Genomic DNA, 18,582 nt, shown 5'->3' on the forward strand with positions numbered 1-18,582 from the left:
CTATCTATCTATCTATCTATCTATCTACCTACCTGTCTGTCTGTCTGTCTGTCTGTCTGTCTGTCTATCTATCTATCTATCTATCTATCTATCTATCTATCTATCTATCTATCTACCTGTCTGTCTGTCTGTCTATCTATCTATCTCTTGTTCTATCTATCTATCTATCTATCTATCTATCTATCTATCTATCGTTCTATCGTTCTATCTATCTATCTATCTATCTATCTATCTATCTATCTATCTATCTATCTATCTATCTATCTATCTATCTATCTATCTATCTATCTATCTACCTACCTGTCTGTCTGTCTGTCTGTCTGTCTGTCTGTCTATCTATCTATCTATCTATCTATCTATCTATCTATCTATCTATCTATCTATCTATCTATCTATCTATCTACCTGTCTATCTACCTGTCTGTCTATCTATCTATCTATCTCTTGTTCTATCTATCTATCTATCTATCTATCTATCTATCTATCTATCTATCTATCTATCTATCTATCTATCTATCTATCTATCTATCTATCTGACAGACCTAATCTGATATTTTAACTGAAAAAATTTCAATTAATGATTACAAAGGCAAACCATTATTTTTCTTAATGACACGCACAGATGACTTGTTCAGCACAAAACTAGCAATGTGAGCTAACTAAATCAACATGGCTAGTTTTGATTTCACGTGTGCTTTAAATCTCCCTGAAGCCCCTGAGGACATGTTAAAGTCGTCGTTTACCTCTCAAAAGCATAGCGCAGCATGATGAAGGCCAGAGCGAGAGGCAGAGCGAGGAGCAGATCTCTTGGCAGCGGACGCCGAGAGCCCTGCATCTCCTCTAAATCCTCCCAGACGATCCCTGGAGGAAGCCAGAACTCCTGCTTCCAGAACCACCGGCTGAGCGCATCCATCCTGAGCACCAACACACAGCAGGACCAGATACGTTTACTTTAACACATTTCTAATCATAATAGTTTTAATAACTCATTTCTAATCACTGATTTCTTTTCTCTTTGCCATGATGACAGCCCATATTATTTGACTAGATATTCTTCAAGATACTAGTATTCAGCTTTAGGAGACATTTAAAGGCTGTACTAGTGTAATTAGGGTAAAGTTAGGGTAATTAGGCGAGTCATTGTTTAACAGTGGTTTGTTCTGGAGACAATCCAAAACTAATATTGCTTAAGGGGGCTAATAATATTGACTTTGAAATGGGTTTAAAAAAATAAAAACGGCTTTTATTCTAGCCGAAATAAAACAAATAAGACTTTCTCCAGAAGAAAAAATATTATAGGAAATACTATGAATATTTCCTTAAACTGTTAAATATGGATTGAGAAATATTTGAAAAAGAATAAATATTGCACAGGAGGGTGAATAATTTTGCCCTCAACTGTATATATCGTCATATAGCACAGCCATAACCATTATTAAGTTAATACACCACATAAAATCCCACACTTCAGCTCTAACCAGCGAATTTCCATCTGTTTTCCGTGACCTGTGCAATCATTCATCATTGGATAAGCATAGATTTTTTGGTTTTGCAGATATTATGGAGGACATCCAGGCTTTAAATGATTCTACTTTTTGTTCACAAAAGGACACAGGATCATGTTTAATGCTGTATTTTTGTCTGTATTATATTTAAAACCAGAAACGTGGAGCAAATTTTATGCAAAAAAGCACTTAATAATTAGCATGAGGAAAATGTTATATATAGTAAATAAAATAACGGTTTGCAATATTAAATAGGTGGGTTTTCAAACATATATATATTATTATATTATAAATAAATGTTTGAAAAGCCACCTATTTAATATTGCAAACAGTTATTTTATTTATTATATATAAAATTTTCCTCAAATATATATATATATATATATATATATATATATATATATATATATATATATATATATATATATATATATATATACATAATGTTATACTTTTAAAACTAAGCTTAAAAAGAAAACAAATTGTGGGGCTTCACGGTGGCTCAGTGGTTAGCACTGTGGCCACACAGCAAAAAGGTTGCTGGTTCGAGTCCCAGCTGGGTCAGTTGGCATTACTGTGTGGAGTTTGCATGTTCTCCCCGTGTTGGTGTGGGTTTCCTCCGGGTGCTCTAGTTTCCCCCACAGTCCAAACACAAGGAAATAATGAACTAAATTGGCTGTAGTGTGTGAATGTGAGTGTGTATGGATGTTTCATAGAACCAGGTTGCGGCTGGAAGAACATCCGCTGTGTAAAACATTTGCTGAAATAGTTGGTGGTTCATTACACTGTGGTAACTCCTGATAAATAAGGGACTAAGATGAAGGAAAATGAATGAATGAATGTGTGAAATGACTATTTATTTTTTTAAACTTAAAAAAAAAAATCTAATTGTAAAATGAATGACAGAAAGCCGAACTGAAGTGAACTTAAACAGCAAAAATATGTATTCATTTATAAGTAACCTTAAGTGCACACATTAACTTAGACGAGGATGAAGGAAAAAATAAAACAAAATAATAATATTTTTATTCATTCATTCATTTTCCTTCGGCTTAGTCCCTTATTTATCAAGGGTCACCACAGAAGAATGAACCGCCAACTTATCCAGCATATGTTTTACACAGCTGGTGCCCTTCCAGCCGCAAACACATTCATTCACTACGGCCAATTTAGTTAATCAATTGCCCTATAGCGCATGTGTTTGGACTGTGGGGGAAACCGAAGCACCTGGAGGAAACCCACACCAACACAGGGAGAACATGCAAACTCCACAGAAAACCAGCGACCTTCTTGCACAGTGCTAACCACTGAGCCACAATGTCGCCCATGATAATATTTTTGTAGTCCAAAATCAATGGGGATTTTAGTAAATTAAGTTGAAAGCATATTTGAGATCAACATTTCCAGTGTTTAGAAAGAAAACCTGAAATATTAAATTCTACAAGTACTTAATTAGATTAAACCACCTTTATTAAATTAGTGAAGTTTATTAATAAACTAATTTCGAGAGGATCATGTGCTTATGATTGTTCTCAGCTGTTCCCGCATCAGCTCATGATTGATTCTCCAATCAGATGATTCCTAACTCACTATGAATAACCAGAGTTTTTCTTATCTCGATATCTTCATCTTGAAGAATCCCCCCCCCCACACACACACACACTCCCCCTCCTTTCCAGATGGGCGACATGGCAGCCCAGTGATTAGCACTGTTGCCTCACAGCAAGAATGCCACTGGTTAAAGCCCCTACTCAACCAGACGACATTTCTGTGCGGAGTTTGCTCATTCTCCTCGTGCTCACGTGGGTTTTCCCCAGGTTCTCCGGTTTCCTCCCACAGTCCAAAAACAAGCAACCTAAGTAAATTGAACACACAAAATTGATACCATAGCCAAGCTCTAAGCGAGTACACATCTCCTCAGTCATCCATATACGTCATTAGCCAGAAATAAGCCGGGGGGAGTTCATCAAGATCTACCTGAGCTCAAACTCCCCTCTCGCCCTGCAAACGGGAGGGAGCCCCAGGCTCGAGGATCTCATAAGCTCAATAAGCTTTATAATCAGCTTTATAATCAATCATCAGCTAAGTGTGAACTCTTGAAAGTGCATTACACTTAAAAATGATATTTACTTTCTCTTCAATCTACTTTTTTTGAATGAGCTGAAACAACATAATTCTTGAGGTTTTTTTGGGGATAACTTAATTGTTTTATGCTCAATCTTCTTAAATTTGGACACTGTAAAAATATTTGTTAATGAACATTTCCATGTTTTGTGATTCACAAGTGTTTTCAGTTTATTTACGTTTGTGAATTGCATTATGGGATGTTGATCTATGCTCTGTCCACTTTTAATGTTAAAAATTCAACTCAACAGTTTGACAAAGTGACTTTTATTGGAATTTTAGTATGTATAAAAAATAATATCTAGAGAAATAAGTCTGTAAAATGACAGTAAATGCGCTGCAGTTTATTACAAAGTGTTTGTAGCATAATATACAACACCAACCCAGAGAATACAGCACTGCAAACTATTACAAGAGTTCATAAAAGTCACTTTTTACAACTTTTCACGGTTAAAATTTATTGGAAGAAAGATCAAGCTCTCATAATGCAATTCAAAAGCAGAAATAAATGGGGAAAAATAAAAATAAAACATGAATTACAGACATATTTACAGTGTATAAATTATTAAGTTAACTTATTACTCAGTTGTGTGGAATTCAGCATTTTTACAGTGTAACTTTGACTATAAAATAATATAATATAATATAATATAATATAATAGTTTGACTTAAAGGTTATCATTGTTTGTGGGCCTCACAGGCATCCTGGGACCCCTCAAAACCTGCATTTGTCATTTATACAGCACAAACACATTTATCTGATGAGAAAAAAGTCATCAAGTTCATCAGATAAAGCTGCAAACGCCTAATGTCAAATGTTTTCCACGACACACCTGCCTGAAACATCACCTGACCGACAGATGACAGCTGATACCTGCTTAAACAATGGCACGTTCCCATAATAACACTGATAAACTATACACTTTCAACACACCTCATTGCGAAATAAACAGGCTCCATAATTCATAACAAATCACAGAAGGAAATCGCCCAGTACCTGCTGATGTCCTGCGTCTCTGATGACGACGATGATGCTGTCTGTGTGTGTGTGTGCGCGTGTGTGTGTGTGTGATGATGTGCGCAGTTCTGATCAGCGGATTTTACGCAAATTAATTTCCATGGAGATTTGCATCCATAATATTGTTCGTAATACACTCGCAGCGAAAATACGACACTAATAAATACTAAAATAATCTTCAAACCCCATTCCTTTCGATCTGTCCTTGGCAGCGTCGCATTGAATCAATAAAAATAAAATATCCAATAATAAATAGACCGGAACCGGCGATTCTCTTTTCGTTGTGAATCCCCAGTAATGTGTTTAAGATGATTGCGCAGAATTATCGCTGATGTTACTGGGTCTGGGATGAAGAAGGTGTGCTCGTCTGTTCTTCACACACGCATACACACACATGCAGAGAGAGAGAAAGAGAGAATATGCTGTGCGTCTGATCGTGGGTGTGTCAAGACGCGGATTGGTCCAGCAAAAAATGCTAGGAAGTATGAATCATTCAAGTGAATCGGTTCTTTTGAACTGCGTGTTCGATTCACTGATTCTGAACTCCCCTCATCAACCTGCGACGGAATTAAAGGTAGAAAGCGCACTGTTTAATGACAAATTTTGATCACACTTTTATGGTTATACCATAAACGCGTTAATCTTTCTCACTGTGTTTGAAAAAAATACTAATTTTACATTTATTTTATTCAGGGATTCCCTTCACCCAGTTTTCACCAGTTTTCACGCGCGACGTAATTCATACAGAAGCTCAAAATATGTGTTTTACAAAGTAGTAAAATTTAAATTCATTAATAATAGATTTAAAACGTGAAAACTGACATTAAATTGAATAAAAACTCACGAGTAAAGGTTCTGAGGTACGCAGATTTGTGATTCACTTCAACCGATTCCTTAAACAGAACCGGTTCATAACCGGACAAAGTGATTTATCAACTGTATTAAATACGGTGTAATTAGATAGAATTCTCAAAATGTTTCATAATACAGTAAACATATTTCTAGTTACAGCTTGAGGAAATTAACCAAGGGTAACTATCAATAAAAAGGCAACAACAACCGCTTATTGAACCCTTACGAATTTTGTTAGCACGTGGAATTGACTTTGTTCCACCAGTTTTACTACAAATGCCATGGTTAAACTATGGTTAGTGTAGCAAACCCATATTTTGTTCCAGTGTTTTACAACAATAACCATATTTGTTCAATATTTGAAAAGCCAGAAACACCTTTTTAGCTCTTGTTCCCAGAATGTTTTGCTAATATTTCCATTAAGTAGGCCTAATATTTCATATTTTTTTGTCATGTTATGTTTAATGTGTATTTAATGTTCAAAAATAATGTTTTTTGGTTATGCAAACAACACTAAAGAAATGTTCCATTCTAGAATTTTACAAACATTTGTAATGTTACTGCTCAGTGGTCAGCACAGTCGCCCTACAGCAAGAAGGTCGCTGCTTCGAGTCCCAACTGGGTCAGTTGGCATTTCTGTGTGGAGTTTGCATGTTCTCCCTGTGTGGGTTTCCTCCGGGTGCTACGGTTTCCCCCACAGTCCAAAGACATGCAGTAAAGGTGAATTGAGTAAACTAAATTGGCCGTAGTGTATGAGTTGGTGGTTCATTCCGCTGTGGCGACCCCTGATGAATAAAGGGACAAATAGAACATTCAGAAACATATAGTAATATTAACAGTTTTTCGCCTATTAGTAAAGACAATACAACTTTGAACATTCTACATTAATGTTTACACTCAAAACATTTAGGCTACCTTGCGAGAACGTTCCGACAACTTTTCCTGCTAGTCAGGTTGGCAGAGTATCTTGTAAATAACACGGTAAACCCACAGTATCTTGGTCTCTATCTGCTCTGGCTATATGTTTTGTGAGTGTCTTTCTCAATCTCCGCTCTGATCCAGACCTCGTGTCCTAGTTTTTCTGGAACAGAAGTGCCCTCTGGCTCAGTTCACCCCTAATAAATTATTGCATCAATCTCTGGGGTTAAACTGCGTACTGTTGTGTAAAAGGAGCTCATACTGTACGCTCACGTGTGGGAGAAAGTATTAGATGCGCATCAGATACTGGAGGAGCTTGAGATGATAAGATGCAGGCAGTCTCAGATGCAATCACACTTTCACCTCTGAACACACATGCGTACGCAGGGTTTGTTCTGGAGCGAGTGTGTTTTCTTGTAGTTGCAGCATTCCATGCATCACACACGTGCATTCAACAACACACACGAGTTTAAGTAATTTCACTGCTGCTTGGCTTTGAGTCAAAACTGATAATATCTGATAAAAAAATAAATAACATTTCTGATGTGCATTAAAGCAAAATATTTGATTGGAAATACTCTCTAAAAATGCAGAGTCGCTGTAACCCAATGACAAACCTGACCTAAATAACACTGTAAAAAGTATCATTTAAATTTAGTAGAAAAAATTTAACCCAACTTTGGGTTTGTACATATTTGACCCAACATTGGGTTACAGTAACCTAGCAATTTTTTTAGAGTGTAAGTTCAACTAATTGCATTCAATAAGAATTATTCATTCATTAATTTTCTTTTCGGCTTAGTCCTTTTATTAATCCAGGGTCGCCACAGCAGAATGAACTGCCAACTTATCCAGCACGTTTTTACACAGCGGATGCCCTTCTAGCCGCAACGCATCTCTGGGAAACACACTCATTCACACATACACTCATGCACTACGGACATACGGAGTCTTTGGACTGTAGGGGAAACGGGAGCACCCGGAGGAAACCCACGCATACACAGGGTGAACATGCAAACTCCACACAGAAACGCCAACTGAGCCGAACCAGCGACCCAGTGACCTTCTTGCTGTGAGGCGACAGCACTACCTACTGCGCCATGCATTCAATTAGAATTATTTTATTAGTATTATAAATATACGATATGTTTATTTAATTGTGAATAACATATAGTATATGTCCAAAAACCTTGGTTATGTGCAAAAATAACCACATACCGCTGGGTTGTTTCAACCCAAACTGGGAAAAAATGGACGTACCCAAACTTTGGTTTAAAGTTGGTCCAATAAATTGAATAAAAAAAAACTTCCAATGTTTTTAGAGCATTTATTGAGTAATAATGTGTTAATAATACACTCTAATAAAAGCACTCTAATAAACCATTGCGTTCATGAGGAGAAAATGTGGACAAAACCAACAATTGGGTTATTTTTTTAATTCAGTTTATTGGACCAATTTTACCCCAAAGTTTGGCTTTGTCCATATTTTACCCTAAAGTTTGTGTTTGTCTATGTTTTACCCAGTTTGGTTAAAAAAAAACAAAAAAACAAACTGGGTAACATATGGACAAACTCAAACTTTGGGTTAAAATTGGTCCAATAAATTTAATTAAAACAATAACCCAGTGCTTGGTTTTGTCCATATTTTACTCAGAGTTTAGGTTCATTTGTGATTCATTTCACCTGATTCCTTTAACAGAACCGGTTCAAACCCGCACAAAGTGTTTTATCAACTGTATTAAATACGGTGTAATTAAATAGAATTCTCAAAATGTTTCATAATACGGTAAACATATTTCTAGTTAGAGCTTTTATTAACCAAGATTGGGTCAAATAACCCAACCATTGCGTTCAAGAGGAGAAAATATGGACAAAACCAACAACTGGGTTATTATTTTAATTCAGTTTAATGGACCAATTTTATCCCAAAGTTTGGGTTTGTCTATGTTTTACCCACTTTGGTTAAAAAAAAAAAAAAAAAAAAAAACCCAAACTGGGTAAAATACGGACAAACCCAAACTGGGTAAAATATGGACAAACCCAAACTTTGGGTTGAAATTGGTCCAATAAATTTAATAAAAAAAATAACCCAGTGCTTGGGTTTGTCCATATTTTACTTAAAGTCCACTCCAAAAGATTTTAGAGCATTGAGTAATAATGTGTTAATAATACACTCTAGTAAATGTTGGGTTGTTGTAAACCAAGGTTGGGTCAAATAACCCAACCATTGGGTTAAATATGATGATTTAAAACTAATTGGAAAAAGTAAACCAATGTTGGTTTTGTCCATATGTTACTTAAAACTGGGGTTAAATAACCCAGCATTTTTAAAACTGTATATTGAGTAATGGTGATAATACACTAAATTTTGGATTGTTGTAAACCAAAGTTGGATCAAATAACCCAACCGTTGGCATAAACTGGATGATTTAAATATTTTTGAAAAAATTGACCCAAAGTTGGTTTTGTCCATATTTTACTAAAAATTGGGGTGAAATAATGCAGCATTATTAAAACACTCTAATAAATGTTAAGTTGTTATAAATCAAAGTTGGGTCAAATAACCCAACAATTGGGTTAAAGCGAATGATTTAAAATTAATTGAAAAAAATCAACCACCCAATGTTAGTTTTGTCCATATTTTACTCAAAACTGGGTTGAAATAACCCAGCATTTTAAAAGTGTATATTGAGTAATAATGTGTTAATAATACACTCTAATAAATGTTGGGTTATTGTAAACCAAAGTTGGGTCAAATAATCCAATGCTTGGGTTAAAGTAAATTATTTAAATGATTAAAATTACATCAAATGAACCACCCTTTGTTGGGTTTGCCCATATTTGACCCAACACTGAATTTTTTAGAGTGTAAGTAATAAATGCTCTTTTTAAAAGAATGCAGGCCAGTGAACTGGTCCTGTACGTCATTATGAGGGGATATGAATGTGTGTGCATGAGCTGAACGATCATCTGTGATGCTGCAGATCTGCTGTTGTTCTGGTGAAGTCAAGCTCAACTCTTTTGTGTCTGTGTGTGTGTGTGTGTGTGTGTGTGTGTGTGTAGCTTCTAATGAGACACTAATGCAGACTTGACATTCAGAAACTCTTCTGAACTCCAGCATGTCCACCCAGAGCTTTGACGTCATTTATTCCTCATGTGAGTCCTAAACAGTGTGTTATTATCATTATTTGATTATACTGATTAATGTCATCATTGTTGATTATTTACTTATAATTCAAGCCTTTCTGAGTTTCTTTCTTCTGCTGAACACAAAGGAAGATATTGTGAAGAATGCTGGAAAAAAACAGCTGGTGACTTCCATATTCATCTTCTTTTTACGATGGACGTCAATGGATGCTTTTTCTTTAAGTGTTGTTTGAAAATGTATTGAAAATCTTCACTCTTTAACGAGTGGGGTCTGGATGCAGACTTGGTGCAGTGCAATCAGAGCTGCATCAAATGCTTTTTAATATTCTCACCTAACCCCACCGCTAACCCTACATCACAGTGACGTCACTCACTCCATTGAGTGCATTATGTCTGACATTGGATCGCTAAATCTCAGCTTGTATCATAAAGGCTGCATCCAGATACTATTGGAATATTCAGTCACTGCACGATGTGCATTTATTCATCCATCATTCTCATTTTCACCAGCAGGTGGCGCGTCAGGGCAATAATTGAACGCTTTGATTTGGAAATACAGTAGTAAGTAAAACACTTTGATTTCATTACTTCAAACAGACGTGATGTCAAAGACACTGTCAAACACGGATAGATGTTATCTATAATGATGAACACACAATTTTTAAAGGCGAAAACATAAATGACATACAGTTATGCTTCATATAAGCAGCCTCCCCTCACTTTATGTGTGTGCGTACTGCAAAAAAATGATGAAGTCAAGACAACAAATATTTTTACGTTGCTTTAACTTATTTTAATAAGTTAATCAGGTTTCAATTCAGGTTTCTTTTGTAAGTTGAGATGACTATAAAAGTTTGCTTGACTCAACTGAAAGATTTAGGGCAGCAAACATTTTTTACAGTGTGTGTGTGTGTGTGTGTGTGTGTGTGTGTGTGTGTGTGTGTGTGTGTGTGTGTCAATATTTGTTCTTGCCTGTGCATATTCTAGTCATTATTTATAAACACATCAGCAAAATCAGTGGAACGAAAGGGTTTATCTTTTGTGTGACATTTCCACACTCTAAAATATCATGACAACAAGTCTATGTCAGGTCAAATTATACAACGTTGTAAACCAAATTTGGGTCAAAACAAACAAACTATTGGGTTAAAGAGGATGATTTCAGTTTAACTGAAATAATTAACCCAATGTTGGTTTTGTCCATATTTTACTCAAACTTTGGTTGGAATAACCCAGAGTTTATTAGAACGTATTAGAACGTATTGAGATTGGACTATTGTAACTCATTATACTCTGGGATTAGTCAGAAAACCTTATCCCGGTTACAATTAGTTCAAAATGCTGCTGCAAGGCTTTTAACAGGGACCAAGAAACATGAGCACATTACACCAGTTTTACGCTCTCTGCACTGCCTGTACACTATCGAGTCACTTTTAAAATGCTTCTCTTGATTTTTAAATCTCTACATGGCCTGGCACCTTCTTATCTGTCAGACATTTTAATTGAGCATCAGCCTGGTCGGTCTCTTCGGTCATCTAACCAGAGACTGTTATGCATCTCTAAGTCGAGGCTGAAATGCAGGTGACCGTGCTTTCGCAGTAGCTGGTCCTAGGTTGTGGAATGCTCTGCCCCTCTGTATCAGATCTGTTTCATCCCTGTCTGTTTTTAAATCTAGGTTGAAAACTTACCTCTTTGATTTGGCATTTTATCAGTGAAAATGGTCTGTTTTAGCAATAATTTTATATATATATTTGTTTTTTTATCTGTTTTGATTTGTACTGTGCAGCACATTGGTCAACCTCTGGTTGTGTTAAATAGTGCTATAGAAATAAAATTGACATTGACATTGACATTAATAATGTGTTATTGCACTTTAATAAATGTTGGGTTGTTATAAGTCAAATTTGGGTCAAATTAGCTAATTAGCTAATATATGATTCACCAATCAGGCGATTCCTAACTCACCATAAATAACCAGAGTGTCCTACCTTGGTCATCTTTGTCTTGAAGAATCCCCCCATCCACCCCTTCTCCTCCCCTTTTCCTTGACCGGGCGGCCCGGCGGCCCAGTGGTTCACACTGTTGCCTCACAGCTTGAATATCTCTGGTTAAGGTCTTTACCCAGCCAGTTCACATTTCTGTGTGGAGTTGGCATGTTCTCCCCATGCTTGCGTGGGTTTCCCCCGGGTTCTCCGGTTCCCCCCACAGTCCAAAGACATGCGACATAGGTAAATTGACTAAACCAAATCAGCACCACAGATGAGCTTTCATGGCAATCCTTAATCCCCTATTTGCCTTAACAGCGGGGGAGTTCTCGAGAGCTACCTGAGCTCCATAGATATATACACTAGATATCACATACGGACCCTGAGTATGCGTCAATACCACCGCCATATTTGTACAGTGCTCCCAGGACAAATGTCATTCAACTGCACTAGTCAAGACTAAAGCCAATCTAAAGATGCTGGACTCCCGATCATAAATATATGTATAAATGTTTACATATCTATGGCTCCGGATGGCAAGTCCTCCACTGCACCTTGGTCCCACATTCATTTCAAAGGAGTGCTACCCTGTACTAAAATGGCAGCTCTATTGATGCATCCCTTCTAATAGACAACAATAGAGTAGTGACATCTAATGTAAACATCTATGCCTGAGCTCAAACTCCCCTCTCGCCCTGCAAACAGGATCTTATGAGCTCAGGGCTCTCTCCCGGGACAGCACGCCAAACAAGCTTCATAATCAATCATCAGCTAAGTGTGAACTCTTGAAGGCACCATTAAATATTTGTTTACAGTATATTCAGAAAAGAATAATTCTGCTAACAGTTTGAGAACATTAACTTCAAACAAACAGTCCATTACAGTGATATTTCACCCCAAAATGACAATCTTATACTCGCCCTGCTGTTGTTCTGTTAATGTAAGCTCTTCTGACTGTTTCCTTTTAAAGGAAGTGATCAAATCTTTATTTTGTGTTGTCCGTATTAACGAAAGTGCACGCACAAATTTAATTGGGCTATATTCTCACCTCAGAAAATGTCCTCATTCAACACGCATCATTACATCTGTACATTCACATTAATGAATCCTTTAATCTACAGAGCTGTTGAATGCTTGATTCTGATTGGCTGAGGAACATTCCATTATTGTCAGATAAATGCACGGCTAAAGTAGTTCCGACAGGTCTTGAGCACATTACAGCTCCGTATCACTACGCTGAATAATTTCAGTCATAGATATATACATTAGATATCGCATACGGGGTGTCAATAGTGCCGCCATATTGGTCAGGGCTCAACCGCATTCAACCGCACTTAGTTAAGACGAAGAACAAAGAAAACAAAGCATAAAAACATTTCATTAAGATTTAGTTATTTATGATTTTGTATGTTACCAACTTTTGTGCTCAACAAGTAAAGTTATTGATGATAATACAGTCACTGCACTGACCATTAGGCAAAAAGCACCAGGCTTATGCTAGTTTGGTTCAAGAAATCAGAATCAGTTTTATTGCCAAGTGTGCTTCACACACACAAGGAATTTGTTTTGGCTACAGAAGCTTCCAGTGTACATAAAGTGACAACACAAAATAAATATAAAAAAAAGACAATAAACATTAAACAGAGATGCAGCTAGTCAAGAAATCTGGATGTTGAGTTGTGTGTACAGATTGTTATAAATATACAGGTTATAAGGTGCTGTGTACAAGTGCGTATGATAAAGTATTGCACATATTTATTGCACAGTAGGGGGATATTTAACTGTTCATAAGGTAGACAGCCTGAGGAAAGAAACTTTTCCTGTGTCTGGCTGTTTTTGCGCTTGGTGCTCTGAAGCGCCGACCAGACGGTAACAGTTCGAACAGGTAGTGTGCTGGGTGTGAGGCATCCAGAGTGATTTTGCGAGCCCTTTTACTCACTCTGGAAGAGTACAGTTCTTGAAGTGTAGGAAGGGTAGTGCCAGTGATTCGTTCAGCAGTCCGGACTATTCGCTGTAGTCTACGGAGGTCGGTTTTGGCAGCTGAGCTGAACCAGACGGTGATTGAAGTGCAGAGGATGGATTGGGTGACAGCTGAGTAGAACTGTAAGAGCAGCTCCTGTGGCAGGTTAAACTTAAAGAACTTATAGAAAAACAGCGAAAAAGTAAATGAAATATGACAGCAAGACGCTGCGGTGCCAGAAACTTGTATCATTGTCGGCTAAGTGAACAGTAGTTTTTGAACTTATAAGGGGGGCACATAGTAGCCCCTTTCCGGCAATTTTCCGAAAAGGGATCATGTGTGAGCTGGCCCTTTTTGAAGATACTGGTAAATTCGTTTCCGGTAAATTTTCCGGAAAGTGAAGCTTTAACATTGCCGGTAATTTGCCGGAATGCTGCGCTGTGTGAACACAGAGGCAAAATTGCCGGAAAGAGTGCGTTCATGATTAACACGCGTTGACACGAGACGTGTACTCCAGCCAATCAGAACACTGAGACGCTTTCACATCCGCGTTGTTTATGAAAATAAAAGCCTTTGAATATTTTTCCAGACACATTTAGCTGCTAGATGTTAGTCAGATAACGTTTCTATGTTCCTTCTTAAACTGTGGAAATAATTATCGATAAAATGCGTATGATAAACCGCCGTTTGTTTACCTTCAAGCTCTGCTTCAGTTGCTTGACGCATGTGCACGTGGTGCTCCGGTGAGCGCCAGCACACACATATTATGTACTTCTCGACATGCGAAAGTGTTCCTCCATCTGTTTTCATCGAAGTAGTTCACAATAGTTATCCATCCACAGAATTTGTGATGTAGTCAAATGTGTAAACAGAGCTGTGGTTCGTGCTTCTGCCTTTGGATGTCTGTAGAACAAAGCAGCTGCATGAATGCTAAAGCTTTAAAAAAAAGTGAAACCATCAACAAACGCCTGACCCCTTGTATGTTTACAAATACAAGCGCAGCCGTTTAGAGGCCATTTCAGCTTAATGATGTCAGGATTTACCTGTATTTTGGAATGGATGTGTGAATTGTATTTTCCGGAAAAATTCCGGAACGTCCTCGTCTGTGTGACCAGCGCTTTTTTGAATCTACCAGTAAGGTCGTTCTGGTAATATTCCGGATATATACCGGCAGGGCCGGAGTGGGACTCCTTTTCAGCCCTGGAGTTTCAAGTCTTAGACCGGCCCACCTCAGTTCACGACTGACTATATTAAAATAAGGTGATTTCCAATACAGTTTCTAATGACACTCTCACGTCTTTAAGGAAACAGCTGTTTTAGAACTTAAATGTTTTTCATAAATATGAGAACATTAAAGGGGAGCTAAATCTCCAACACTATTCTTTAAAACATCACAATAGCCGCATTTCCACTATCGGGCCAGTGCGAGCCAGGGCTTTAATCGGGCCAGGCCGGGCCAATAGCCCGGGAGGTTGAGAAATGAGGCCGAAATCATGTCGCGTTTCCACTGTCGGGCTAGTTGCTCGCAGCGCGTCACGCAAACACCGCCCCCAGAACGTCCCCCGAATCAAACGTCACACAACCCGCCCACTTCAGCGGGAACAAAAAACTCAATTTATAACCACAAACACAACCTGGCATCACTACGAGAGCAGGAAGATGGAGAACACCGAAGCGATTGCTTTTTTACTGTTTGTGGTCTGTTGGTGTAAGGCCAGACAGCGATCCCTAGATAAGGACATTCGAGTTCGGCGGCATTTCGAACACAGATTTTGGCTGCAAGGCGCAAAAGAGCAGCCGAGCGACGAGAACGACGATAGCAAAACAAATGTAAGGGAAGAAAGCATCTTGTCTCCTCTTTACCTGACAGGAAAACTCCGCCTTTGTACGTAACCCCGCCTCGAAGCCCCAGTTGGCCCTCCTTGGCCCAAGGTATTCGGCGGGCCGAAAAAGGCCGGACACTGGCCCCAAGGAAGCCCCGCTTTGGCCCGATTACGCCCCGGAAGTGATAGTGGAAACGCGACTGGCCTTGGCTCGCTCGCTTTAGGCGCGATAGTGGAAAGGCGGCTAATGTCCTTTCCTGCAATATCTGAATATTTATTCTGTGCAAACTTCTTTATAGATATCCAGTCCATTGTAACGGTGGTCACACAAAAATAAAAATAAATATGTACACCTATATAAGTAACCCAAACAGTATTATACGTCTTAACACTAAAAATGAAAAAAGAATTACCCAGGTGAGGTTCGAACTCAGGTCAGCAACGGCATCGCAACGTGCTGATCACTGGACCACAACGGCGCTGTTATACCAGTGCGTTTGGAAGAAAATGCAAGTAATACACTGACATCTGCAAGACAAAAACCACAGTATTACTTTCTATTGATGGCTTAATCTTTTTCTCCCCTTTTAAGATTTCTGACCAAGTTATCTCAGATTTATTAATATAGTGAATCGTCTGAGTTTCATTGAGCAGGTGTAATATTCATTAATATGAATTATTTGAATTCTTATATTCACTAAGGTGCCGCTGTTTGCGGTCGAATGATAGTTACGTCATCATTAACCTGCAGGCTGCATTTTGCTCATGGGGCTGCAAGAAAATAAATAAAAAGAGCCGAGCTACAGCAAAATGATGAATAAAAAGAGTGAGGCTGTGGTCAAATAAATAAATAAATAAATAAATGAAAAAAGTGACTGCTGAGAGTGCAAGCAGCTAGGTACACCGGCCCTCGCGGCCAAAAAAACGGACCGGCCCACTAGGAATTAGCCAATCTGGGCCTGTATACCGGTATCGCTGTGTGAAAGGGGCTAGTGCCTCAATGTGCATCCTGTCGACCCTAAATTACTGATTATTAAAACGTTTATATACTATTTAGATCAGAAAGCGTGATGTGCACATTGAGATACAGGGATATCAATAGTTCACACGAATCGTTCATAACGGAGATTCATTCACAAACAAATCACCCCCTCCGTAGCTTAGAAGTGAAGGGGGTGTATTTCAGGATATATGGATTAGATCAAATTTAACAGGGTGGGAGGATAATACATTTGCATGCACACAAATACACGCTTTGTCAGCAATGCCCGTGGGATCGACTCACATATCAATGTAGGAAAGTGATGTAAATTTAGGATTTTGGTCATTTAAAAAATATACTTGCATTAAAAACTCCCGTTCACATAGATATAGATCTGTCACTACACCTTGGTCCCACATTCATTTCAAAGGAACACTACCCTCTACAAAGATGGCGGCTTTATTGACGCATTTCTTCCAATAGACAACAATAGCATAGTGCAGTGTTTCCCAACCCTGTTCCTGAAGGCACATCAACAGTACACATTTTCATCCTCTCCCTAATCAAACACACCCGAATCAGCTCATCAACACATTAGAAGAGACTTTAAACCTGAAGTTAATGGGTCAGATAAGGGAGATCTCCAAAATATGTACTGTTGGTGTACCTCCAGGAACAGGGTTGGGAAACACTGATGTAGTGTATATATGTAGCGCGTACTCAGTGGTGCTCGATTTGCTACTAGTTTAGCACTTTGAAATCGCCTGGACCAGCAATCAGAAGGAAAAGGATTCGACTCAAGAGCAAAAAAAAGTAAGTAGAATATGTATAAGTATACTTTCACTATTAAACAATTTAAAAGAGTAAAGTAATTTGAATAATAAGACCACAAAATAAAGAAGATGTCAAAAGTTAAATGCACAGTTCAGAAAATTCAATAGGAAACAGTTCAATTCAAACATCAAAAATTCAATAGGAAACAGTTCAATTCAAACATCAAGGTCCAGTGTTCTGTTAGGGCTCAGATACTAAAAGTCTGGGCTCTTAATGTTCAGTTCAGTTCGCAAAAAAAAAGTAGAAAAAAAATATAGCAATGTTCCTCAACGATGAAAAGTTTAATCCAAAAATTGGGAAAAAATATATATATAATCCACAAAAAATCCAGGAAGCAAAAGTAAAAAAAAATATAAATCAACTGGTTCGATCCTACCAGATTTGATGACTGATCCCTTTGTGTCTCACCAGTCACAAATTGATGGGGTGGCTCGCCAGTCCAAACCGGACGGAATGCTCAGGATGGACAGTTCTCAATCACGTCTCAAGAAGAAATGTAGATGATAATAAAAGAAGGAGAGGAAAAAAAAGGGAATAGCAGCTCTCTGAGGGAATAGATGTTAAAGTATAATAGATTCGTCAGGTCTCCTCTCACTTTTGTCAGTTGCTAGGTCTCAAACTGTCAAGCATTACTGATAGTTTCTCACAGTATCAAACAAATATGAAGTTATTTGTTAATAATCGCTGGAATATTAAGCAGTGTACATCTATTAAGCTCGCGCTCTCTCGTTCAAGTTCGATCGTGTTCTCTCGCACTCTGGCTGTGCGCGCATTCAACAGGGGCGGAGCTAACTTCCGGGTAACTTCCGACTTCAGGTTAAAAGTCTCTCAGGAGTTTTATTCTTTTTCTTCCTATCTCTTTACTTGCATAGCAATCAATCTTTAAATTTCTATTTCTTCTTAAGTATTATTGTAAAAATCATTAGATAAATAAATTAAGCAGTCATGTAAGCTAGATTATTGATCTGGGTTACATATATATATATATATATATATATATATATATATATATATATATATATATATATATATATATATATATATATATATATATATATATATATATATCTATGGATTTCAGTTATTCCACAGTCCAAAATCACATCGAAACCCAAGGCTTTGTAGATGTGTGTGAAACTAGTGCTTCACACAGGAACAGTTTGAGGACAAAAACCTGACAAATAAAGTCTGAAACACAACATCTGAACTGTGCCTTTACGTGCGGTAACCATAGTATGAATGCAATAATGGACTCTGTATTTAGCATCAGCAGAGCTTTCAGAAACTGACCTGCTTCATCATGCATCTTCCAGCCCAGTGTTATACACAGTCAATACCTGTAGTAGGATTTACAACACAATAGAATCAATTAACCAATCAATACACGTGTCTCTTAATCAGATGCAGGACATAAAGCACAGCGGCTTCATGAACT

The 18,582-nt window shown here is 37.8% G+C and overlaps 1 protein-coding gene and 1 long non-coding RNA gene across 2 annotated transcripts in view; both read right to left on the minus strand.

The window, feature by feature from the left end:
- The window catches only part of cers4b (ceramide synthase 4b), a 46,879-nt gene extending 41,804 nt beyond the window's left edge, over positions 1-5,075 (minus strand). Inside the window, exons 1-2 of the mRNA XM_056469904.1 lie at positions 4,626-5,075; positions 743-913 (exon numbers count right to left, since the gene is read on the minus strand). Of these exons, the coding sequence (XP_056325879.1) occupies positions 743-912 (170 nt within the window). The 5' untranslated portion in view covers position 913; positions 4,626-5,075. The remainder of the gene's footprint in view (positions 1-742; positions 914-4,625) is intronic.
- A 7,974-nt stretch (positions 5,076-13,049) lies between these two features.
- LOC130214415 (uncharacterized) lies at positions 13,050-16,158 on the minus strand. The gene is made up of 2 exons (XR_008835616.1): positions 15,745-16,158; positions 13,050-14,411 (listed from the first exon to the last, which is right to left on the minus strand). It is a non-coding gene; the product is annotated as an uncharacterized LOC130214415 (long non-coding RNA).
- Positions 16,159-18,582: the final 2,424 nt, after the last annotated feature.

The sequence above is a fragment of the Danio aesculapii genome, chromosome 2 (genome assembly GCF_903798145.1).
Source record: "Danio aesculapii chromosome 2, fDanAes4.1, whole genome shotgun sequence".
Lineage (NCBI taxonomy): Eukaryota > Metazoa > Chordata > Actinopteri > Cypriniformes > Danionidae > Danio > Danio aesculapii.